At 45.9% G+C, this 26,259-nt stretch overlaps 2 protein-coding genes across 7 annotated transcripts in view; one reads left to right on the forward strand and one right to left on the reverse strand.

Moving 5' to 3' along the window:
* MED8 (mediator complex subunit 8) overlaps positions 1-26,259 on the forward strand; it is a 417,118-nt gene that overhangs the window by 111,977 nt on the left and 278,882 nt on the right. The window lies entirely within an intron of this gene.
* Positions 1-26,259, reverse strand: part of KDM4A (lysine demethylase 4A) — a 57,731-nt gene that overhangs the window by 29,499 nt on the left and 1,973 nt on the right. For 3 of the 6 annotated variants that reach the window (XM_077960306.1, XM_028834645.2, XM_028834647.2), the window contains exons 2-11: positions 25,213-25,389; positions 22,761-22,936; positions 16,236-16,350; positions 13,577-13,770; positions 10,917-10,966; positions 10,073-10,176; positions 9,540-9,677; positions 8,610-8,857; positions 7,631-7,830; positions 4,762-5,129 (exon numbers count right to left, since the gene is read on the reverse strand). In XM_077960306.1, coding sequence (XP_077816432.1) covers positions 4,762-5,129; positions 7,631-7,830; positions 8,610-8,857; positions 9,540-9,677; positions 10,073-10,176; positions 10,917-10,966; positions 13,577-13,770; positions 16,236-16,350; positions 22,761-22,936; positions 25,213-25,350 — 1,731 coding nt within the window. In that variant the 5' untranslated portion in view covers positions 25,351-25,389. Of the gene's footprint in view, positions 1-1,694; positions 2,337-4,395; positions 5,130-7,630; positions 7,831-8,609; positions 8,858-9,539; positions 9,678-10,072; positions 10,177-10,916; positions 10,967-13,576; positions 13,771-16,235; positions 16,351-22,760; positions 22,937-24,728; positions 24,866-25,212; positions 25,390-26,259 lie in introns of those variants that run through there. The other 3 variants (XM_077960314.1, XM_028834653.2, XR_013403158.1) reach the window with 2 other exon arrangements.

The following is a 26,259-nucleotide window of genomic DNA, read 5'->3' on the forward strand; positions in this document are numbered from 1 at the left end:
GCAGATTAATGGGCACAAATATATAGTTTGATAGAAAAAATAAGACCTAGTGTTTGACAAATCAGTAGGGTGACTAGTTTACAATAGTCTATTGTACATTTCAAAATAGTTAGAATTATTTGAATGTTTCTAGCATAAAGACAAATATTTAAGGTGATACATTTCCCAATTACACTGATTTAATCTTCACAAATTAATGTATTAAAATATCACATGTACCCCAAAAATATGTACATTATAAACTAATAAAGATAATATAATTTTAATATAAATACTTCGGCAAATTGAAAATAGGACAAACAAAGCAAATATGGAAAGATCCTGACACCTGTTAGAATACTTATGGGTTCGGCCGGGCGCAGTGGCTCACACCTGTAATTCCAGCACTTTGGGAAGCTGAGGTGGGTAGATCATGAGGTCAGGAGTTCAAGACCAGCCTGGCCAAGATAGTGAAACCCCGTCTCTACTAAAAATACAAAAATTAGCCGGGCGTGGTGGCAGGCGCCTGTAATCCCAGCTACTTAGGAGGCTGAGGCAAAGAATTGCTTGAAGCCGGGAGGTGAAGGCTGCAGTGAGCCCAGATCATGCCACTGCACTCGAGCCTGGGCGACAGAGCAAAACTCCATCTCAAAAAAAAAAATTTATTTGTGGGTTCACTGTATTATTTGCTCTGCATCTTTCTTTTTTAAGATATTGTGTCATTCTGCCACCCAGGCTGTAGTGCAATGGTACAGTCATGGCTCATTGCAGCCTCAACCTCTCGGGCTCAAGCGATTCTTGCACCTCAGCCTCCCAAAGTGCTGGGACCACAGGTGCACGGCACCCTGCGTGGCCTCCCTCTGAATCTTTGTGTGTGCATTTATTATTTATTTTTTTGAGACAAAGTTTCACTCTTTCACCCAGACTAGAGAGCAGTGGTGTGATCTCACCTCACTGCAACCTCCGCCCCGGGGTTCAAGCACTTCTGCCTCAGCCTCCCAAGCAGCTGGGATTATAGGCACCCGCCACCACACCCAGCTAATTTTTCTATTTTGGACAAGCTGATCTTGAACTCCTGACCTCATGTGATCCACCCATGTCGGCCTCCCAAAGTGCTAGGATTACAGGCATGCACCACCACACCCGGCCCTTTGTGTGTGCATTTAAAAGAATGAATTATGAAAGCTTTCAATTTCCAAACCCATACGGTGCATATGGTGGGGACCCTTCTGCTGCTCCCTACACTGTAACTAGGAGGTCAAACTGCTTCACAGAGCAACAAGGCAGACCCTCCAGGTTCTGGCTCTTGATATCCTCCAAAAGCACCACCTGAGGCCCTCTCTAGCCCTATACACCTGAGACAAACTAAACCACTGCAGATCCCCAAGTGCTTTGATGCTGGCATGAGCTATCATGAGCATTTAGAACATCCTACTCTCCCAGATTCTCTCTTCGATTTCCTTCTATCCACCTGGCATTCTTCTAACCTCAGGCCTAAACTGTTTCCTTCTCTCGGGCAGTCCTGAAATCCACACTGCAACCCCAAGCTGAACTGCTAACTCTCCCACTTGTACCACAACACGTATCATTAGTACTGGAATGATTTGCTCTTATCTATCTCTCCTAGACTATGAGTTCCTTGAAGGCACAGTCCTGGCCTAGAGCAGGCATGCTGTAAATGATTACAAAGTAGTGAAGAGGCAGGGCAGCCAAAACAGTTTTAGAGACTTTTAAGTAGTTCAGACAAACAAGCTAGCACATGTTGGAGGTGGAGGGATGGATGGCAATGCAGCAGAGAGGGTATTAGGGTATTATCATCAGGCTAGACCTGAGAAGTATATACAGAAATAAAAAGGAACCAAGAAGACACTCAAGGGTTTTTGAGCAGAGGACTGAAAAAGAGAGACATGTCAGAGAGAAGACCCCTTCCCCCAGCATACTTCCACATGGAAAGAGTCCTGGCTTTTCTTCTCCCCACCCCCTTAAAAGCTGTGATTCACTTCAATAGGATCTGTCTTTTGGAGAGGGAGTGCATTCTGGCCTATGTCCACACCACATGGAAGCTGAGTGCTTCCATGGAAATGCTTTGCCTCTAGAGGGGCCTGGAGACATCAAGAGTAAATGAGTAGTCCAGGCGCGATGGCTCACACCTGTAATCTCAGCACTTTGGGAGGCTGAGGCGGGCACTCAGGAGTTACAGACCAGCCTGGCCAACATGGTGAAATCTCTACTAAAAAAATACAAAAATTAACCAGGAGTGGTGATGCATGCCCGTAATCCCAGCTACTGGGGAGGCTGGGGCAGGAGAATCACCTGAACCCGGGAGGCGGAGCTTGCAGTGAGCCAAGATTGCACCACTGCACTCCAGCCTGGGCAACAGAGCGAGACTCAGTCTCAAAAAAAAAAAAAAAAGAGTAAATGGGTAGCAGGGCCATTTGGCCACAGGTTAAAAGTCACTTTCTTCAATCATTTTAACTTGTAAGTAAAGCAACATTCTGAGCTCCATATGCCTGACTCTTGTATCATCAATTAAATAGTTCCAAATTTGAGAGGAAAAAGGACAAGTGTTATTTATTGGCTTCCTGCACCTCCACCCCAAAAAAATCCCACAAAAACTTGACTCTGTAATAAGATTAATTAACCAGTAATACAAAGACTAAACAATGCATATAAAGTATTTAATAGCTGGGGGCGGTGGGGCACACAGTGGCTCACACTTGAAATCATGGCACTTTGGGAGATCAAGGGAGGAGGATCACTTGAGCCCAGGAGTTCGAGACCAGTCTGGGCAACACAGTGAAACCCCATCTCTACAAAAAATACAAAAATACAAAGATAAGCCGAGAAAATACAAAGATTAGCTGAGAGTGGTGGTGCACCTGTAGTCCCAGCTATTTGGGAGGCTGAGGTGGGAAGGATGGGTTGAACCCAGGGGACAGAGGTTGCAGTGAGCCAAGACTGTGCCACTGCACTCTACCCTGGGCAACAGAGCAAGACCCTGTCTCAAAAAAGAAAAACAAAGTATTTAATATACAGTGAGCTCTTGCTACTTCTTAGCTGCTTTTTGTGATTGTGATTGCAACTAGAAACAAGAATGTCAGGAAGACTCAGCAAGAGGACAGCATGAACTGTAGTGAACAGTAGGATGGACGAAATGGCTCGGCGCCTCTGTGAAGGAAGAATTGCTAGGTGGCAACTGGAAGTTTAAGAGACTCTGGTTTCCAGGCTGAAAAAGCCCTCATTTATGGAAGCTGCCATAAGAAGGCATAGAGAACTGCAATCAGAGGCAATGAGAAGGAAACACAGTAGTTATTAGCTCATTAGCCTGCAACCACAGTGGGATGGAAAGAGGAACATTCACAAGGTAAAAAGGAAGTCTACAAAAACCGTACCCTGAGATTCAGAGAAGGCACCGAGAAAAGTTACGAGTATTAACAACAAGGAGATAAACATACCATAAAAAGGGACTATTGGCAACACTAGGGAAATGTGAATATGACTGAGTGTCAAGTACTGCAGCCAAAGAAAACAGAAAGCAAATGTGCCAAATGCTAATCATATATATGATGAGTACACGCGGGGGCTCGTGATGGTATTCTGTACATACTTCAGAAATTTTCCATAGTGAAGATTTTTAAGAGCTAAATTTTTAAAAACTAAAGGTAAGGGGATAGGGAATAAAGAGGACCTTCTGCACTGGCTTCTTATATCTGCCACCCCTCATCAAAAGCTGCAAGCTTGACCCACATAAGCTGTAAGTCTGGGGAGTCAGGGAAGGTCCCTTGGGTAGTGTGGGTCCAGCTGCATCTGACATGACTCTGATCACCCATAGTGGCAGACCCACGAAGAGCCATTTTACACAAAAGCAGGAATCAGCTTTTGGTGACAACACATATTTATGGAGGAAGCCTGAACACACACGTTCATATTTATAGCTTTGGGAATGCATCTTGGTCTCCAAAAGGATGTTCTATCAGTGTCATACTGGGAGTCTACAGAGCAGTCAAGACTTGTAAGAAAAAAACCCTTGAATTTCAAGGTAAGAAAGGCCATCTCATCTCATCTCATCCCAAACCCCCAAACATGTGGGCTCCAATGGCAGCTATTCTAACCCCTGTGCCGCTAAGGCAATGAGGGTCAGAGGAAGAGTTCCCACCCACCCCAACTGAAAAGGCCAGCCACGGTGGCTCATGCCTGTAATTCCAGCACTTTGGGAGACTGAGGTGGGCGGATCACTTGAGGTCAGGAGTTTGAGACCTGCCTGGCCAACATGGTGAAACCCTGTCTCTACTAAAAATACAAAAACTAGCTGGGCGTGGTGGCACACGCCTGTAATACCAGCTACTCGGGAGGCTGAGGCAGGAGAACTGCTTGAACCTGGAAGGCAGAGGTTGCAGTGAGCCAACATCACGCCACTGCACTCCAGCCTACGCAACAGAGCAAGACTCTATCTCAAGAAAAAAAAAAAAAGGCATTGTGATCCAAGTGGGCTGAGGAGGATCTGCTGCTGTGACTGAGGCTGCATTGATGCAATTCTTGGAATCAGAAGCCACAGGGATAAGAGAAAAGCAACTCCCAGCAAAGAACAAGCTGGGAGAGTGAATGCCACCCAGGCTTTTGTTGGACACAACCACTGCAGGCTGGAGGCACTGACTGAGGGTTTCTCCTGCCCTCCTGCAGCACCTCCACCACACAGACCCACCTCCCCAACACAGATCCCCTCCCCGACAGGGTGTCCTTCAGGGCAGCTCCCCAGCCCACACCACTGCCTGGAGCCCATACCTCTGCCAGCTCCCGCTCACTGATACTTCTGGCGGCGCTCCCTTTCTTCCTCATGCATGGCTCTCCCACAGTGACCCTGCCATCCCCTTTGGCATAACTGTGCACAGTGAGAACTCCCGTTTGCCCTTGGGCTCGGCAGGAGAGAGGCTCACTAGTTTCTGAATCAGAAGAGACAGAATCCCGTGAAGAGCCAGAGCCCAGGCTAGATGACTTCTTTTGGGAGCCTGAGAAGACAAGGCGTCCCCCTACAGACGCAGGATTCACAGAAAGATCCAAGGCTGCTGCTTCTTGTTCTTCCTCCTCATCCTCCTCTTCTAGTTTGACATTTTTGAGCTCTTCAAATTTGACTTCAGTGGAGTCAGAATAATCTGAAACACACATACACGTTAGACAGAGCCAAGTTCCACCTGCACACGTGAATCTGATGAAAGCCAGAGTGGCAAAGCACAAGGAACATGGGCTAGGAATGGGACCTGGCTTCCCATCCTGGCTCTGTCACTGAGGGACACTGTGAGCCAGGGCTATCTGCTCAGCCTCCTGGCCTCCAGCTTCTTCCTCTGTAGTGAGAAGATGCTACTACATATCTGCAGGGCTCATAAATAAGACTCCTGAGCACCACCTGGCACTCAGCAGACACTCAGTAAGGGGCAGCTGCCATTTCCTCCGAAGTCTCCTGCAGGAAATACAAGTCTGAGCTCAGCAGAGACCTGGCTACCTAGCCCATGCTAGAAAATCTAAAGATCTTGAAAAATATTAAGAGGGTGTATGTTAAATGTTCTCACTGCAACAATGGTAACTATGTGAAGTAATATGTATTTTAATCAGCTAGATTTAACCATTCCACAACATATATCTACTTCACAAATCATGTTGGACCAGGAGAAGTGGTTCACAACTGTAATCCCAGGACTTTGGGAGGCCAAGATGGGAGGATTGCTAGAGCCCAGGAGTTCAAGACCAGCCTGGGCAACAAAGTGAGACCCTATCTCTACAAAATTTAAAAATTAGCCAGGCATGGGCCAGGCGCGGTGGCTCACGGCTGTAATCCTAGCACTTTGGGAGACCGAGGTAGGCAGATCACGATGTCAGGAGATCGACACCATCCTGGCTAACAGGGTGAAACCCCATCTCTACTAAAAATATAAAAAATCAGCCAGGCGTGATGGCCCACATCTGTAGTCCCAGCTACTCAGGAGGCTGAGGCAGGAGAATCACTTGAACCCGGGAGGCAAAGATTGCAGTGAGCCGAGATCGCCACTGCATTCCAGCCTGGGTGACAGAGTGACTACGTCTCAAAAAACAAAAAAGTAGCCAGGCATGGTGGCGTACGCCTGTAGTCCAGGCTACTTGAGAGGTTGAGGCAAGAGGATTGCTTGAGCCCGGAAAGTTGAGGCTGCAGTGAGCTGTGTTCGCACAGGCTTGTGCAACAGAGCAAGACCCTATTTCTAAAACAAAAAAATTATGTTGTGGCCGGGCGCGGTGGCTCAAGCCTGTAATCCCAGCACTTTGGGAGGCCGAGATGGGCGGATCACGAGGTCAGGAGATCGAGACCATCCTGGCTAACACGGTGAAACCCCATCTCTACTAAAAAAATACAAAAAACTAGCCGGGCGAAGTGGCGAGTGCCTGTGGTCCCAGCTACTCTGGAGGCTGAGGCAGGAGAATGGCGTAAACCCGGGAGGCGGAGCTTGCAGTGAGCTGAGATCCGGCCACTGCACTCCAGCCTGGGCGACAGAGCCAGACTCAGTCTCAAAAAAAAAAAAAAAAAAAAAAAAAAATTATGTTGTACATGACAAATATGCACCATTTTATCTGTCAATATAAATAAATTTGAAGGGAAAAAAGGGAAAGAAAATCTGCTGAATTAGAAGCCAGCCCAGCCCAGAACGTCAGTCCACAGTGCTACCTGGCTGTCAGCAGACCACATCTTAGCGTCATACCTGACCCAAGACAGATACAAGCCTTTCTCCAACAAATCTAGCCTCAATGACCTTCCAAGTGACTGCTAAACAACACTGATCACACCACTCCCACTCTTAAAATATAAGCTTCCAAGTGAGCAAATGAAAATGGCAGACAGCCCTACATCCTCTCCTATTTCTCCAGCGTCACCTTCTGGTCACACAGCTGCCTTCTACCCTAATATTCAATTGAGGGAAACTCCCCACCAGTTCCCCCAAGTGGACCATGCTATTAATATTTCCCATCTCTGCTGGGAACGGTGGCTCAAGCCTGTAATCCCACTCGGCACTTTGGGAGGCCGAGGCAGGCGGATCACCTGAAGTCAGGAGTTCAAGATCAGCCTGGCCAACATGGTGAAACTCCATCTCTACTAAAAATACAAAAAAAAATTAGCCAGGCGTGGTGGCGGGCACCTGTAGTCCTAGCTAGTTGGGAGGCTGAGGCAGGAGAATCGCTTGAACACAGGAGGCAGAAGTTGCAGTGAGCCGAGATTGCGCCACTGCACTTCAGCCCGCATGACAGAGCAAGACTCCATCTCAAAAAAAAAAAAAAAAAAAAATTCTCCCATCTCCACGCCTGTGCCCTGCTCCTCCCCTCTGGAACACCCTTTCTACATCCCTGCTCTCTCTCTGTCCGCCTGGGAAGGTCCTACTTACCTTGTAAGAGTCACCTTCACCAAAACCTCCAGTGTTTCCCTGACCCCTGACCAGACAGAGGGAGGAGCTTTTCCCTACGTGTCCAGTCCACCCTGTACATCCCTACCCAAAGCACTTCCCACACTCCAAGTACACTATCTGCTCACAGACCTGTCACTCTGCTTTCTTTCTCACCCAGCACTCAATATGGCATCTGACACGGGACACATGTATGAGTTAAGGTTGTGGAAAATACACCATAGTCAACTAACCTGGGAAGGTAAGACCATCCTCAACTTGCCGCACAGAGCTATGGGTGGGCCTCACGGGGGCGAGGGCTGCCGGGCACTCCGTCATCTCATACTGCTCAGAACTCAGCTCCTCCTTGGGGAAGAGCTCACTCTGACTCACCTCCTGTGGTATTTCAAGACAAACTCGGTGCCTCTTTGTCCCTATTCGGTGCTTGGCCAGGCTGCAAGGGAGAGGGCAAATCTTTTAAGAGCCCACAAATACATCCACTTACTCAAAGACATTCCTACACATCCACACACAACCCAAAGCGAATGGCCAGAGCCTGTCAGGCCTGGCTCAAAACTCAGGGACACCTCTTATTTGTGACTTGAGACAAGGGACTTCACCTCTCTGAGCTTGTTCCATCATCTAAAAGATACAGGTATTACCACCCACCTAACAGATTTGTTGTGAGGACTAAGAAAAGGTATGCAGAGTAGCTGGCAAAGTGCCTGGCATATAGTAGGTACCAAGGAACGGTTCCTCCTTTCTTTCCCATATGGCCCAGGATAAATTCTCAGAGCACAGATCCCCTGGCTCAGCTTCCCATTGGTGCAGACTTAAAAAGGTGACTCTTCTTAAGTCTGCTCTAATGGCACTGCAGACTTAAATCACAACATTACCAATGCCCTTGAGTCTCATCCTCACTACACTTCTTTTTAAAAGACTCTCTGATGAGAAAACATGACTTTTCCGGCTCAGGGGGAGCCCAACCTTCGCACATAAATGCCTTGACCCTCATATAAATAACCCCTTGCTCCAGCAGACTACACGCCCACTGCAGTTCTCTCATTCAGAAAGTGCCTGAATGCTCTGGCTCTCCGGCTTCTGGAGCCTTTACCAAGAACAATCCCTCAGCCGAGGCACAAACAGCATCTTAGAAACAGCCTCTCCACAGGTCACAGGACCTACCCAGACACCTCTCCCTCACACAGCCACGACAAAGGGCTGCTGGGTTACCTTGTCTTCAAGTCTCCTTCCTCTCCATCCTCCACCCCTTCCATGTCCTCCTCTGGGCACTCTTCCTCGTTGCCAGCTCTTGGAGGCAGTTCACTCTCCATAAGAAACTCAGCTGCTTCTGGCGTGGGCAGAGTATGGTCAATAACTGTGTTGTCTTTTCCAGCTTTCCAAAGTTTGTACCTTTCTGGCTGGAACTTCCTCACAAACACATCCATGGAGATCTTCACCATGTCCTTTCTACAGGAGCACTGTCAGCAGGAACCGGAAGAGCACCAGGTGAGCATACCTTGCTGCTTCCACCTCACCCCCAAGTCCTAGCTCCTCCCTCCACATGGAAACAAGTGCAAGATGGTTTATAACCAGATTGTTTTGGTTCACAGGCTGAGGGCATATTATCCTTGCAGGACCTTCAAATATGAAGGGAAGCAGGGAAAAAAGGGCAGAGAATACATACTACTGGGGCAAATCTACCTGGGCACTAACTCGGGGCCACAGACGGTGGTTAGGCTCAGCACTTAGGCCCCCAGGATGGTGAGCCACCTGCCCTTGGCTCCCTGTCCAAGCCAGGAACACACAAGCAAGTCTACTACTACGAGTCAAAGGCCTAGCCCTGCCGCTTCCCTAGAGTAAAGAAAACCCCTAGGAACTTCAACAGAGAAGTCTCAGAGTGGCTAAGGCAAGAATATTAACGTGTGTGGATGTGGTTTTAATGCCTAATGGACTTACGAACCTCATTTTATACTTCCCAAATCTGAACACATTTTTTAAAATTCCTTATGAACACAAAATGTTAGTACTCTGACACACTGCTAGCTGCTCGTTTCTGAATTCCAGCAACTCAAAGAAATATTCTAATCACCAGCCAACGTATCTAACCAGAATTTGCTCATTTTTGTCATGGTGTTATAGAAAGAAATCAAGCAGACTTACCAGCACAGCTTGCTTGCCATACTCAATCCACCGACGGGTAGCAAAATTGGTAGACTCCGCACAGTTAAAGCCATGGTTAAAGCCGGCATGGTAACCATAAGGGAAAGTGATCATAAACTCTCCGGCCTCTTGAGTCACCTGAACAAGAGCAGACTTGAAACAGCTGCTTCAAATGGCAGAGGTCCACAGAACTGGAATTCTGAGCTCCACCACAACTTAGCTGAGCAACAAAGGGTAAGTCATAAAACCCCTGGGGTCTTGCTGTCTTCTATAAAATTATGCAAAGCCCAGACATATCAGATGACATGACTATAATTAACCATGCCTCCAAATGAACACTGTTCAAGGGGATCTGACTCTCCTCTGGCACCTGGAAGCTAAAGTGGCCCCACCTTTAATGCTCTTAGATCAAAGGGTTGTTACATAGTTTAAGCTTTGGCCCCCCTCTTGTTATAGTGATGAACTAGAATAAAACTCTGTAAAAGGCCAGAAAGGGTGGTGCCTGAGAACTCTGGCATGTAACATCAGCTCACCTTATCAAAGGGAATTCCATATTTCTTCAGCATTAACGGGGAAATCAGGGTCATCTTGTGGCGGAGAAATGCCTCACAGCTTTGAGCACTTCCTGGGAAAAAGCCTATTTAATTGAAAGGGTATGGGTTAACACAGTGCTCCACACTAGCTCTGCAATCCGGAGTCACTTCACACCTGTGCTTCTCATCGGAATGATAAACAGGAAGAATCACCGATGTGACCTCCAAGGATCCCTATAGCTCCGCACCAATTCTAAGATTCTACAGTGAGCCTCTGGGCTCACTCCCATGTAGGGCATTACATGGGTAATGAAATCCTGTTTGGGAAACCAAGGTCACCCAAGCTGACTCTGTTCTTACAGAGCTTTGAAACTATTTAGGACCTTTTCTCCAGTCACTTGTATCCCTGATCTTTCTTCAGTAATGCAGCTAGAGTATGATCTACCCAGGCTTTCCTGAAGTATGTTCTCTAGACATACAAATCTATGTAAGTCCACATAAAAGAAACAAAGCATAAAATGCAATTTTTTCTTTAACATTTGGGTCTTTACTGGAAACACCGGTCATACTGGTCTGGTTCATTATCGCTGGTCAAAGAAACACCACTGCTCATTAAAACTGAGGCACAGACAATCAAAGAAGAAATGACCAAGTCCTTGCTCAGGACAAAGGAAGAAAAGGCTCTGTCACTGCCCTCTTAAGGTAACCAATGTGGCTCACCCACATCTGCAGGCCTGCAACAGGACCTGCAAGAATCTGACCATGGGGAATGCACATTTTAGTGCAGAGCAAGGAGCACAGCTCATAGGAGGGTCCAACCCAGCAAACAGACGAGACACAGTACCTTTGGCGAGGCGTTCCAACCGCTTTCCATGCTCAGGTGGAACAGAGTACCTGCAATCACATGAGAGCATCAGAGGCTGGGCGGAGACAGGTACAGAAGCTAAGGGGCTTATTCCCACTCTCAAAACACCTTGAAATAGCAGATTTTTTTTAACTTCCCAAGCACTAGAAAGGAATCTGAAAAAATGAAATATTAGACTGTTTCGGCACAGGAGTAAAGAGTCCATAAAAAAGGTGAGTGAATTTATTTCTTCTATATTCATTCACTTAATAAGATGTTTATTAAGTGTTCACCATGAGCCAGGATTTATGGTACACAATATTACTCTCGTTTATAATGTTGTTCATATAACATTTTTTTTTAAAAAAGGATGTCATTACATAACCTCAGTATTTAAAAATGCTCAGTATTTTTAAATGCTTGAAAGGCCTAACTGGGGGAGGGCTAGAGAGGAAGAATGGAAAACAAAGTGCAAGATGGATCCGACACTTAAGAGACCTAGCCCTGTATCTGCTGACGAACCCATTTTCCCTTTATCTCCCCAACAGCTACATACACTGATTACCCAACAATCAATTACCTCTCTACCCAGTAGGGTGTCTAAACACCATCGAAACTGTTCTTCCTAAAAAAATGAAAAGAAAAAAAGGACACCTAGGACTATTTAAAACTTTTGCAAAATTGTTAAACTTTATATTCTGAAACTCACAGTAACTCTATTTTAATCTTTTTAATCTCTTCTGAAGATTATTCCACAGTAACAACAAATCCTCCCACTACAAACAGCTTCATTATAAAACAAAACAGAGAAGGAGAGTTGACAAAAATGTCACCTAAAGGACTCTGGGATCCATCAGGCAACCCTACACAGAAGGCTCCGGAGGTCCCACTTCAGAGGACCTAAGAATGTATATAATAACTGGAAAACCTTCTTTTACAAGAGAATTCAAAAATCCAGGAGCAGGGAATTTTGGAGTCAACAATGGTGAAGACACAAAAGCTACATTTACACATCCTACAAGTCTAGCCTTCTGAGGAAGGAAATAGGACAGTAGTTAGGGGGTAATCATAGGCTCAAAAGGTTCTTTCCCCCCAGATTAGAAACTGGAAAGCACTTGAAAGAAGAAAGGAAAACTCCTGAGAGAGAACATGGCTGAGGATGCTGAAGAAAGAAATGAAGGTGGATATGGTTTTCATGACTTGCCATAATGCGCCCCATGGTGTCCCCTCTGACCTCATCACTCACTTCTCATCATTTTACACAGCATTCAGTCTACAGTAGACTTCCCCTAGCTCCCTAAACACACCATGCCTGGCTACTTTTGTATTTTTAGTAGAGATAGGTTTCACCATGTTAGCCAGGCTGGTCTCGAACTCCTGACCTCAGGTGATCCACCTGCCTCAGCCTCCCAAAGTGCTGGGATTACAGGTGTGAGCCACCATGACTGGCCCTCATGTCCTGTCTTAATCCAGGAGCTCTGCATCTGTGGTTCCAACTGCCTGGATACACTTCCCTCAATCTCCCAGCTGCTAAACCCACCACCATTCCACCCAGTTATGTCCTTCTCATGTTTTGGATCTCAGTTGTCACCTCTTCCAAAGAAGCCTTCTTTAATCTCACCCATCTATCCTTCCTATGTGGACCTTAGCACCCACTTCTTCCCCATCAGAGCTGTCCCCACACCATATGATCATTCTCTCACACTTTCTACCTCCTGACCAGTTGCCGACCTGTGTGAGGGTAGGTATTTCATCTGTCTTATTCACTGCAGTTATCTGCAGCACCTTCACTAAAATGCTGAGACAGGGGCCAGGTACAGTGGCACATGCCTATAATCCTAGCACTTTGGAAGGCTGAAGTGGAAGGACTGCTTGAGCCCAGCAGTTTGAGACCAGCCTGTGCAACATAGTGAGACCCCATCTCTACCCTAAAAAAAAGAAGGAAAAAAATTAGCTGGGCATACTGGTGCATGCCTATAATCCCAGCTACTTGGGAGGCTGAAGTAGAAGGATCACTTGAGCCCAGGAGGTCAAGGCTGCAGTGAGCCATAATGGTGCCACTGCACTCCAGCCTGGGTGACAGAGTGAGACCCTGTCTCAAAATAGAAAAAAAAAAAATGCTGAGACTCAAAGATGGGTCAGCGCAGAGAGAGGAGAGAGAACCAATGTTTGTCTCACCAACAAGAATAACACCCTGGAGAACGAACAGGAAGCATGCTGAATAGCCTCGCAATCCCTCGTGTGTTAAGCACACACTGCTGCTCCCCAAGTATTAATATTCTTTCTTATCGTAAGGAAAAGAAAGCTTTCTATCATCTGAGGGAGTGACTGTAGTCTTAGAAGTCTGCTGCTAAGAAATGCCTCAGGCCTGTTCAGAAAAAAAATTAGAAAGCAGTCGGATAGGCTGGAAGAGCCCTCGTGTCTTTGGGTAACTCTGCCAGCGCCCTGCTCTCTAAAGCCTCCCTACTCAAAAGGTGGTCTGAGCACCAGAGCTCCAACAGCATCTCAGCACTTGAAAGTCTGTTTGAAACATGGAATGTCACCCCAGGCCTGAACCAGCGTCTGCACTTTAACATAATCCTGAGGTGCTTCCCATGCACACCGAACGTGAGCCCGTGCTCTAGCACAGAAGCCCGGTGCCGACTGCAGGCAGACTGTACCAGGACTTGGGTTCTCCGAAGTGCAGGTAGTTGATGCTGTAGAGGTCCATGTCTTCAGTGTGCCAAGCAAAAGATGTCTTCCACATGCCAAAGTACAGGTATGGGGTGTTCACACCCTCAATGGTGATCCCACTCTCCTTTTCCACCAAGTCCAGGATTGTTCTCAGCCGGCCAATATTCCACTCATCAACATGCTGCAAAGGCAATGACAGTCCGGGGCAAGTTACATTTACATATAAACCAAGGCTCTGAACCTACAAATCAGAGTAGGTCACAAGTAAGCTGTCATCTCTGACAAACATTTGGAATAATGTCAAAACACTATGGACGTGAAGACCACAGCATTCCTCATTCACTTTCACAGCTACCACTGGAACTGACACAATTTACCTTCAAAGGGCAAATATTACTTTGTGAATACTAGTGCAGGGAAGATGAATGAAGAGATGACAGTCACCTGTTTTTTTGTGTGTTTGTTTTTGAGACGGAGTCTCACTCTGTTGTCCACGCTGGAGCACAGTGGCGTGATCTTGGCTCACTGCAACCTCCGCCTCCCTGGTTCAAGCAATTCCCTGCCTCAGCCTCCCAAGTAGCTGGGATTACAGGCAACTGCCACCACACCCCACTAATTTTTCTATTTTTAGTAGAGACGGGGTTTCACCATCTTGGCCAGGCTGGTCTTGAACTCCTGACCTCGTGATCCACCCGCCTTGGCCTCCTGAAGTGCTGGGATTACAGGCGTGAGCCACCGTGCCCGGCCAACAGTCACCTGTTTTAAACCCCAAGAGGAAAAGTTTGAATTGATGCTAAAGAAACTTAGGTCAAAAGAGAAAAAAAACTCTATGACCACACACACAAAAAAAAATTGCAAAACATGGGAACTATGACAGTGGACCAGGTGTGGTGGCTCACACCTGTAATCTCAACACTTTGGGAGGCCAAGGCAGGATTGCTTGAGCCCAGGAGTTCAAGACCATCCAAGGCAACAAAGTAAGACCCAGTCTCTACAAAAAAATTACAAATAAAAAAAAGGTAGCCAGGTGAAGTGGCACGTGACTGCAATCTCAGCTACTTGGGAGGGTGAAGCAGGAGGATCCCTTGAGCCCAGGGGTTTGAGGTTACAGTAATCTATGATCATACCACTCACTATACTCTAGCTGGGTAGCAGGACGAGATTCTGTCTCAAAAACGAAAAAACAAAAAACTATGGCAATGTTGTGGCTTTTTAGCCCTGATTTCCACCAGGCAGTGTCTTCATAAAAAAATGTGCAATATCCTTTTCCTGAGTTGTAATGGCCAGCTGGGAGCCCACCTCCTATAACTAGGCCCTGGATTATTATTATGCCTGACTTTTGTACCTCCCCATCCCAGATCCTTACAACATCTTCTTGCCATTCATCCCTACAAGCTTGGCTCTCCCTGACCCCCAAAAAACTGTTATCAACAAAACTGGAATTCTTTTTTTTTTGAGACGGGGTCTCGTTGTGTTGCCCAGGCTGGAGTGCAGTGGCACGATCTCGGCTCACTGCAAGCTCCGCCTGCCGGGTTCACGCCATTCTCCTGCCTAAGCCTCCCGAGTAGCTGGGACTACAGGCGCCTGCCACCACACCCGGCTAATTTTTTTGTATTTTTAGTAGAGATGGGGTTTTACCGTGTCAGCCAGGATGGTCTCGATCTCCTGACCTCATGATCCGCCTGCGTCAGCCTCCCAAAGTGCTGGGATTACTGATGTGAGCCACCATGCCCGGCCTGGAATTCATTTTTTTAACTCTTCCAATAACTGATAAAAACATTAAAATATGGGCCAGGCGCAATGGCTCTCGCCTGTAATCCCAGCACTTTGGGAGGCTGAGGCACGTGGATCACCTGAGGTGGGGAGTTTGAGACCAGCCTGACCAACATGGAGAAACCCCGACTCTACTAAAAAATACAAAATTAGCCAGGCAGGGTGGTGCACGCCTATAATCCCAGCTACTCAGGAGGCCGAGGCAGGAAAATCACTTGAACCCAGGAGGTGGAGGTTTGTGGTGAGCTGAGATCACACCACTGCACTCCAGCCTGGGCAACAAGAGCGAAACTCCATCTCAAAAAAAAAACCTTAAAACATGAAAACAATTATGAGTGATAATCCCTGAAATGCCCTACTTTTCAGTCATCAGAAGATATTCCCAAATATTTTCCCCTTTCACCATATTTAAGGCAGGACTATGTCCCAAGCCAATGAAAGTGGTTAAAATAGGTTTTGCCACAGAATCTTGTTTGAGGATTCTGAAGAATCTAAATGTATTTCTCTTCTTAAATGTATACCCCTTTCAGTATTCAGTCATCTTTCTTCTGCAGAAACCACATTGCCTCATTTCATTATCTGAGAGCCAACCCACCCTTTCAAGAACTCATCAGCTACCACCCACCGACTATGCTAACAACCCTTGAAAAGAGCACATCACCCACTTCACATGTAAAGTAGGAGAAATAAAATTCAGTCACATGCAAAATGGCCCACAATGAGGCCAGCACAGCAACATCAGCTGGGGGTAGATCATCTGTTCATCTACCCATTCACCAAACAGCTTTTAGGTGCCTACTACGTGCTGGGTCGAAAAAAAGGTATTACGAAATTACAAAAAATGCTGCACAGAGGGTTTCCAGTGAGCCTCACCTTTTCATAGAGGGTACCATTCACATCTGCACCATAGATGGGAGGATTGAATGTAAGATTTTTCCAGTATTTCCGCTCGAGCTCTTCAAACTCACTATAGCGTGGGGTACAGTACCTTTTGAAAGTAAAAAGAAACATGTAAACCACTTACAGGGGTTTATTAGGCATTATGAACATTACAAGACATAATCCCCTATTCCAGTGACAGCAAGAATTTCTTTTTTTTTTTTTTTTTTTTGAGACGGAGTCTCGCTCTATAGCCCAGGCTGGAGTGCAGTGGCCGGATCTCAGCTCACTGCAAGCTCCGCCTCCCGGGTTCACGCCATTCTCCAGCCTCAGCCTCCCGAGTAGCTGGGACTACAGGCGCTGCCACCTCGCCCGGCTATTTTTTGTATTTCTTAGTAGAGACGGGGTTTCACCGTGTTAGCCAGGATGGTCTCGATCTCCTGACCTCGTGATCCGCCCATCTCGGCCTCCCAAAGTGCTGGGATTACAGGCTTGAGCCACCGCGCCCGGCCTGACAGCAAGAATTTCAAATTAACAAGGCATAATCTTGGCCTTCAAGGATCTAATACGTAGTCACTCCCTGAACGTCCCTTCCATGAGCACTGGGCCTGAGGAAGGTAATGTACGCAGAGATGTAAACCCACCTTCCTTAACAAGCACATCCTCAACTCTGAAGAGACTACTTAAACCACACCTTGCTGGATTCAGGTGGCCACCCAGGGAGAAAATGGGCTTACAAACCAAGACCCAAGGTCCCTGCATATCCACAGACAACCAAAACCCAGTAGCATGTGAAGAGCTGAGGCTTTCCAACAGCGTTCACCTCCCTGAACCAGCCAAAAGGAAGCTGCTCCAAGAGGACTCATTTGTAAGTGCCCCTGCTGTATGCCCAGCGCCCTACGCAGTGGCTGACATTCACCAAGTAATCACACCTAAAAACATCAAGTATTTTAGTAAAAATATAAAATAGCTCTAAAAATCTAGATTTTTGCACATCAAATATTCCAATTAGGAAAATCCGTACTCACATATGCGCATATTTATATCTACCTATCTACATATAAAGTCATAGAAATATCTACACTTTGGCCAGAGGCATGGTGGCTCACACCTGTTATCCCAGCACTTTGGGAGGCCTGGTGGGGGCAGGTCACCTGAGGTCAGGAGTTCAAGACCAACCTGGCCAACATGGTGAAACCTGGTCTCTATTAGAAATACAAAAATTAGCCAGGCGTGGTGGCACACGCCTGTAATTCCAGCTACTTAGGGCGGGGGCTGAGGCACGAGAATTACTTAAACCCAGGAGGAGTCTGCAGTGAGCTGAGCTAACGTCACTGCAGTCCACCCTCAGCCATAGAATAAAACTCTGTTTCAAAAAAAAAAAAAAAAAAAACTATACCTTAAAAAGACAGGATCCTTGCTCTGCTGCCCAGGCTGCAGCACAGTGGTGTGATCACAGCTTACTATAGCCTTGAACTCCTGGGCTCAAGCAATCCTCCTGCCCCAGCCTCCCGAGTAGCCAGGACTGCAAGTATGCACCATCACACCTGGTTAGTGTTTTTATTTTTTGTAGAGATGGAATCCTGCAGTGTTGCCCAAGTTGGTCTCAAACTCCTGGCCTCAAGTGATCCTCCAACCTCGGCCTCCCAAAGTGGTAGGATTATAGAAGTGAGTCAATGTACCCAGTCTAAAAATATCTATACTCTTTAGCTTAATCACCATATACTGAAAATTTACTAAAAACAAACAAACAAAAAAACTTCTTTTAGATTCAAACCAGCCAAGTACGGTGGCTCAGGCCTATAATCGCAGCACTTTGGGAGGCTGAGGCAGGAGGATCACTTGAGCCCAAGAGTTTGAGACCAGTAACATGGCAAAATCCTATTTCTACAAAAACTTTAAAAATTAGCAGAGCTGGCCAGGAGCAGTGACTCACGCCTGTAATCCCAGCACTTTGGGAGGCCACGGCAGGCGGATCACCTGAGGTCAAGAGTTTGAGACCAGCCTGGCCAACATGGTGAAACCCCAACTCTACTAAAAATACAAAAATTAGCCAGCATGGTGGCTCACATCTGTAATCTCAGCTACTTGGGAGGCTGAGGCAGGAGAACTGCTTGAACCTGGGAGACAGAGGTTGCAGTGAGCCGATATCACGCCATTGCACTCCAGCCTGGGCAACAAGAGCGAAACTCCATCTCAAAAAAAAAAAAAAAAATTAGCAGGGCATGGTGGTGCACACCTGCAGTCTCAGCTACTGGGGGTGGGAGGGAGTAGGAGGGCTGAGATGGGAGGATCTCTTGAGCCTGGGAGATCAAGGCTGCAGTGAACCATGAAATTAGCTGGGTGTGGTGGTGCGCACCTGTAGTTCCAGCTACTCTGGAGGCTGAGGCAGGAGAATCGCTTGAACCCGGAAGGAAGTGGAGGTTGCAGTGAGCCGAGATCAAGACACTGCACTCCAGCCTGGGTGACAGAGCGAGACTCCGTCTCAAAAAAAAAAAAAAAAAAAAAAAAAAAAAAAATTATTATTATTATGAAGCAATTTTAAGAAGAGTAATACACAAACCTTACAGATATTTGAAAAGGTGAAAAACTAATGCACATTCTAACTAAAATGGCAAAAGAAATATTATAAATGTATAAAGAGTAGACACATAAAGACCAAAATGAACTCATGGAGATAATGGGAATGAATTTAAAATTAATTAAATAAAAATCTGACTAAACAGGCCAGGCACAGTGGCTCACACCTGTAATCCCAGCACTTGGGAGGCCAAGGCGGGCGGATCACGAGGTCAGGAGATCAAGACCATCCTGGCTAACATGGTGAAATCCCATCTCTACTAAAAACACAAAAAATTAGCCGGGTGTGGTGGCGAGCACCTGTAGTCCCAGCTACTTGGGAAGCTGAGGCTGAAGAATTGCTTGAACCCAAGAGGTGGAGGTGGCAGAGAGCTGAAACAGCACCACTGCACTCCAGCCTGGGCGACAGAGTAAGACTCCATCTCAAAAAAAGAAAAAAAAAAATCTGACTAAATAACTCCCTTACAGATTGTCAACCTAGTGAATAATACATTTTAGAGACCTAACATTCTCTCTGAAATATAATTAACTCCTCTATTACCAACTAATCTGTTTCATGAAGGTAGGTTTTTAGGTCGGGCAGGGTGCCAGCACTTTGGGAGGCCAAGGCGGGCTGATCTGAGGCCAGGAGTTCGAGACCAGCCTAACCAACATGGTGAAACCCCATCTCTACTAAAAATACAAAAAAATTAGCCAGGCGTGGTGGCGGGCACCTGTAATCCCAGCTACTCGGGAAGCTGAGGTAAGAGAATCGCTTAAACCTGGGAGGCAGAGATTGCAGTGAGCTGAGATCATGCCACTGTACTCCAGCCTGGGCAACACAGCGAGACTCTGTCTCAAAAGCAAAAATTTAGGTTTTTACCTTAAAGGTAAGAATCTGCTATGTATTAGGATAAAAGGAATAGACATAGGGCTGGTTAATTTAAAAGGAAAACAAGTGTGCTGAAAGAAGATAAAGTGAGAACAGCCTGGCCAATATGGTGAAACCCCATCTCTACTAAAAATACAAAAAATTAGCCGGGTGTGGTGGCTACTCGGGAGGCTGAGGCAGGAAAATCGCTTGAAGCCAGGAGGCTGAGGTTGCAGCAAGCCAACATTGCACCACTGTGTTCCGGCTTGGGTGAGAGAGCGAGACTCCATCTCAAAAAAAAAAAAAAAAAAAAAAAAGAAAGAAAGAAAAGGCCTAATGTGTTAACAAAAAGGGAAGAAAGGCTGAGGAGACTGAAGCCCCTGGTGGAATTCCATGTGAGAAACAGAAAGCAGGTGAGCTTGGTCCTCATGCATAGCAAAAATCAGACAAAAAGGATGGCAGGAAGGGTACAGCCTTTCACCTGCAGAGCAAGCCACATTTCTTTGACATGCCTTTATGTAAATTCTCTCATTGGCCAGCAGGTTGGCCAGCAAGGTAGATGTTTTTTTTTGTTTTTTTTTTTTTTTTTTGTTTGAGACGGAGTCTCGCTCTGTAGCCCAGGCTGGAGTGCAGTGGCCGGATCTCAGCTCACTGCAAGCTCCGCCTCCCGGGTTCACGCCATTCTCCAGCCTCAGCCTCCCGAGTAGCTGGGACTACAGGCGCTGCCACCTCGCCCGGCTATTTTTTGTATTTCTTAGTAGAGACGGGGTTTCACCGTGTTAGCCAGGATGGTCTCGATCTCCTGACCTCGTGATCCGCCCATCTCGGCCTCCCAAAGTGCTGGGATTACAGGCTTGAGCCACCACGCCCGGCCAAGGTAGATGTTTTAAGAGTAAGGTTGGCCAGGCACGGTGGCTCATGCCTGTAATCCCAGCACTTTGGGAGGCCGAGGTGGGTGGATCATGAAGTCAAGAGATCGAGACAATCCTGGCCAACATGATGAAACCCGTCTCTACTAAAAATACAAAAATTAGTCGGGCGTGGTGGCAGGCACCTGTAATCCCAGCTACTCAGGAGGCTGAGGCAGGAGAATCAGCGTGAACCCAGGAGGCAGAGGTTGCAGTGAGCCAAGATCGCGCCACTGCATTCTAGCCTGGCAACACAGTGAGACTCCGTCTCAAAAAAAAAAAGAGGTAAGGTGTCCGCCGGATGCAGTGGCTCATGCCTATAATCCCAGCACTTCGGGAGTCTGAGGCAAGGGGATCGCTTGAGCCCAGGAGTTCAAGACCAAACTGGGCAGCAAATAATAAAAAAATTAGCTGAGCATGGTAACACATGCCTATACCTCCAGTTACTTGGGAGGCTGAGCTAGAAGGATCACTTGAGCCTGGGCAGTCAAGGCTGCAGTAAGTCATGACTGCACCACTGCACTCCAACTTGGGTAACACAGCGACACCGTGTCTTAAGAAACAACAGAAAGAGTTCAGTTGTCAATAAAACTAGAAGATCTCAATTACAATTGTGATAAGTCAAGTGTGATAAGTCAATGAAAAGAAGGCAAAGAGTAGAAACAAAGTGAGACCTGATGAGAGAGAGCTGATGAAGCACAGGAATGCCACCCCAGCAGGGCAAAGACAGGCAGGCACAAGACCTGGCTCTGGGCTATGTGAAGGCACAGTATGTGTGACTAGCTGAAATCAAGGCATGTGCAAATCAAAAGGCTCAGGAAAAGAAGCAAGGGAAAAAGGAAAAACTTGTGGAAACTCAAAATTAAGGAGTCAATGGAAAGTGAGAAAATCCAAGGAAGAGGATTAGAAGGAGTGGTCAAGGCCGGGTGCAACGGCTCACGCTTATAATCCCAGCACTTTGGGATCAAAGGTGGGCAGATCACCTGAGATCAGGAGCTCAAAACCAGCTTGGCCAACATGGTGAAACCCTGTCTCTACTAAAAATATAAAAATTAGCCTGGCATGGTGGCAGGCACCTGTAATCCCAGCTATTCGGGAGGCTGAGACAGGAGAACTGCTTGAACCCGGGAGGCGGAGGTTGCAGTGAGCTGAGATTGCACCATCGCACTATTGCACTCTGGGGAATGAGTGAGACTCTGTCTCAAAAAAAAAAAAAAAGAAAAGATGGAGTAGTCAGAGATGAATGAGGGAACACAAAATTTATTCTCTGTGAATCTCAGGAAAAATGAGAACTAAACATTAAAAACAGCGGAGAAGGGCCAGGCGTGGTGGCTCTTGCCTGTAATCCCAGCACTATGGGAGGCCAAGGCAGGCGGATCACTTGAGGTCAGGAGTTCAAGACCAGCCTGGCCAATGTGGTGAAACCCTGTCTCTAATAAAAATACAAGAATTAGCCAAGCATGGTGGTGCGTGTCTATAGTCCCAGCTACTTGGGAGGCTGAAGCAGGAGAATCACTTGAACCTGGGAGACAGAGGTTGCAGTGAGCCAAGATCTCTCCACTGCACTCCAGCCTGGGCAATAGAGTGAGACTCCATCTCAAAAAAAAAAAAAAAACCCCACAGCAGAGAAGAACTGAGAACAGGCCTACACAAAGAAAAGTATCTCTAAAAGAGACAAGAAGGTACAGAGGAAGAAGAATGGAGTGACAGAAAATAGCAACCAGCTTGGTGGTTTACTCACACTTTGTTAATGTCAAAACAGAAATGAGCTAGCAGGCTGGATGGGCAGTGAGAAATTCCAGCACAATTAAACACAGAGCATCCCAAGAGAAAGGGAGTGGAACCAAAGCACTTTTGATGAGCAGGTGGTTATCAATACCCAGCAAAAGCTCCTTGTGCACCACCTCCAACTTTCTCCTTGCAACTTCAGAGTCAGAAAATGATTCTACTTCTGATGGAAAAACAATGGGATTTGTTGATATAAACAGGAACAGGTTTAGACTGAGACAGTCCTGAGAGGAGGAAATGCTTCCACAAAAAAAGCAGAAAGGGAGACAAATAGAACAGAGCTGTCCTACTGAAAACACTGTTCATCAGGACAGCAGCAGTCCTAGAGATGCTAGGAGGATGAGACACCAGGGTCCTAGATGGTATGTCAGGTAAGAAAGGGTTTCCACTCACTTATCGCTATTGGCTATCTTGCGGAACTCTCGAACAGTCATGGCTTTCTTCTGTATGTTGTACTGAGTAAAGAGGCCAGACTGCCCTGTCACCAGCTGTTGGATGGGGGCAGGAATGACCAAATCATCAATGTCATCATAGGATGCTCGTGGCTTCCACTCTTTTGGAGGAACAACCTGAAGGGAACACAAGAAACAAAAAGACAGATGAGAAACCTGGCAAGCCAGTCAGACACCAGGAAGCATGTAAGTTACCAGCCAACCTAACAGTCAATTTTACTAGACAGTTACTTTGATTTACCCACATTCACCAAAACACAGTAAGTCACAGGCATGCTAATCCTGATCCACTTTTGCCACCAATCAGCTGCCTAACTGCAATAACCTAAGGTAAGTAATACTTGTTCCCAGCTTCAGTATCTTATTTGGACACCAAGAAAAGAGACTGAAGAGTTGTTTCTCTCTCAATCTCATAGCCCAGTGCTCTCTTTAAAAAAAATCACAAACACAATTTTACTTGATTTGGTCGACTCTATACTTATACAGAATTTCCTTTTTTCACATACTAGATTAGAATTTACTTACAAAGAAGCATAACATTCTTAAAAATCTAATCGTGAGGCCAGGCACAATGGCTCATGCCTGTAATCCCAGCACTTTGGGAGGCCGAGGCAGGTGAATCACCTGAGGTCAGAGTGTGAGATCAGCTTGGCCAACATGGTGAAACCCCATCTCTACTAAAAATACAAAAATTAGTGGCATGGTGGTGCTCAACTATAATCCCGGCTATCTGGGGGGCTGATGCAGGAGAATTGCTTGAACCCGGAGGCAGAGGTTGCAGTAAGCCAAGATCGCACGATTGCACTCCAGCTGGGGCAACAAGAGCAAAACTCCATCTCAAAAAAAAAAAAAAAATCTTATCTTTAATAGTTAAGTAAGATAGATGTGCTTTATGGAATACTATACAGCTTTTTTTTTGTTGTTTAATTAGAGAGTACTGTTTCACTTTATGTAACAAGGGAGAAAACACACACACACACACACACACACACACACTAGCATCTGCATAAAAACACTGAAAGGACATACAAGAAAATACTGAGAGAGAGCAAGGCTCTACAGTAGCTACCTTCCAATAGCATTCTGTTTTACTCACATAAGCAAATTACCCATTCCAATAGTAATAAATTAACAAGACAGTTGACATGAGAAAAAAGAAGAATGAGTTGAATCCATAACTGACCTAGAGGGAGGAATATATGTTGTTAAAAAGGAAAAAAAAAAAAGAAAGAAAGAAAAAAGAATGAACGAACCAACACAGGAATGTATATGGCATGATGCCATTCTCTTTTAAAAACAAAACAAATAACACTATCTTATATGTGTGTATGTTTGTATGAGAAGAGAAAAAGGTGTGGAGGGAGCTATTACCACTTAAGGAGACGGCACTGGAGAAGGTGGATGAAGATCAGCCTTTTCTTTATCTGCGTTTGAAATATTTAACTTGTAATAACCGACATTTTTTTTTATAACTTTTTAAATCTAATAAAGTACAACCAAAAAAAGCAATGTGCTACGAAAAACTGTACTACAGGCCCTGCTATCCCCGCCTGCTGTCATTAACCCAGCAGTAGCGTATCTGCAGATAAGAGGAAAGAGGAGGAAGGAGGATGTGGTCGTCTCAAGTCTCCGGAGGCACCAGGGTCCAAGACTGGTCCTCAGCTTTGTAGCCAATGTTCTTGCTTTCTCTTTTCATATTGAAAATGTAACAAGCACATATGGTAAGAAATTCAAACAACATAAAATGGTGTGAAAAATTTCCTCCTGACTTAGACTGAGGTCCCTGCCTCTCGGTTTCTTGAGGATCTCTCCAGAAATGCAGTTCTTTCAGCTTCCAGCACTCAACCTGGTTGTGACAGAATATATGAAGAACTGATTTGACTCAGGAAAAATAACGAATCCAACTCACAGGAGAAAGAAGTACAAACCAGAAACCAATTTCAAATTACAAGGACCAGAATACTCATGTTGGCTGGCCAGTGCATTCTCTCCCCTTGAAGAAAGTCCACATGGGAAGCCAAATTGCTACTAGAGTGCTGGATGAGACTGAAATGAGAGCAAGAGAAGTCAGATGGCATAAGCACTCACTGGTAGTTCAATAACACTACTGCACCCAGCTCCACCAAGAGGGCTGAGGCACAACAGCAGCCAGGCCTGGAGACACTAGCTCTTTACCTCCCCCTTTCTGAAGATTCCAAGTAGCTCTCTTCCTACCTAAAAGCAGAGATGCTTCTGATGTTAACAACGGGAATTAACTTGCAAATAGAACTGCATTCACTAAAGTCATCACCCCACCCAACTTTCAGTAAAACACAGTTCTGGCCCTTATTTAGGAAAAAAATCTTACTGCTGCCCTAGGTAACAAAACCATCTGAACAATCCCAGCTCCTTACCTTGGCCAGCCCTGCCCGATGAGCTCCTTGGGATTCAATGTAGGCAATGTATCTACTGAAGTTTCGGAACTCTTCCATAGTTGGATAAAAGGTCATTATCCTAGCACTGGGATTCAGAGTTTCAGACTCAGAAGCCATTTTCCCTCCTTTTTGAGGTCCCTTTAGTCAGACAGGAATCTGAAGAAACACATTAAGAGCATAAAATAATATAAAAATTAAAATTAAGTGCTGGAAACATCAATGCTGAAAACAGTAAAAGATAATATAGAAATTCAGAAGATGCAGTTAAGACTTCACACCTGGAATCTGCCTCTAGAAAAGTTATTTAGGGGCGAGGAACAGTGGCTCACGCCTGTAATCCCAGCTACTCGGGAGGCTGAGGCTGGAAAATCGCTTGAACCCGGGAGGCTGAGGCTGCAGTGAGCCAACATTGTGCCATTGCACTCCAGATTGGGCAACAAGAGCAAAACGCCGTCTCAAACAAAAAAAAAAAAAAAGGAAAGAAAAGTTATTTAGGGTGGGGCTGTGGTGGCTCAAGCCTGTAATCCCAGCACTTTGGGAGACAGAGGTGGGCGGATCGCTTGAATTCAGGAGTTTGAGATTAGACTGGGCAACATAGTGAGACCCTGTCTCAAAAAATTTTAAAACATCACAACAAGAAGTGATTTAAATAAACTAGAAATACAGATCGAAAAGGTTCTGTTTAAAAAGAAAGTGATGTATCAAAACTGCATGGATTCAAACCTTATTTCAACAGAGATATTGTTATTGCAACAGGATTGCTCTTGAAAAAAAAAAACAAACAAAATTGTTCAGCTAAAAAAAGGAAATTAATTTGGTTATTGGTCCTATCTAATAGTACAGCTAAAATGTCCATATTTTACCCTTATCCTTTCAAGCTACTCCCTTATTAACACCTTGCTAATCACTTTTCAGAGTATTAAACATAATATACTACAACTTGAAAGCCACGCACAGCTGGGTGTGGTGGCTCACGCCTGTAATCCCAGCACTTTGGGAGGCCAAAGCTCCTTCCTAGGGCACAGC

Source organism: Macaca mulatta, chromosome 1 (genome assembly GCF_049350105.2).
Source record: "Macaca mulatta isolate MMU2019108-1 chromosome 1, T2T-MMU8v2.0, whole genome shotgun sequence".
Classification (NCBI taxonomy): domain Eukaryota; kingdom Metazoa; phylum Chordata; class Mammalia; order Primates; family Cercopithecidae; genus Macaca; species Macaca mulatta.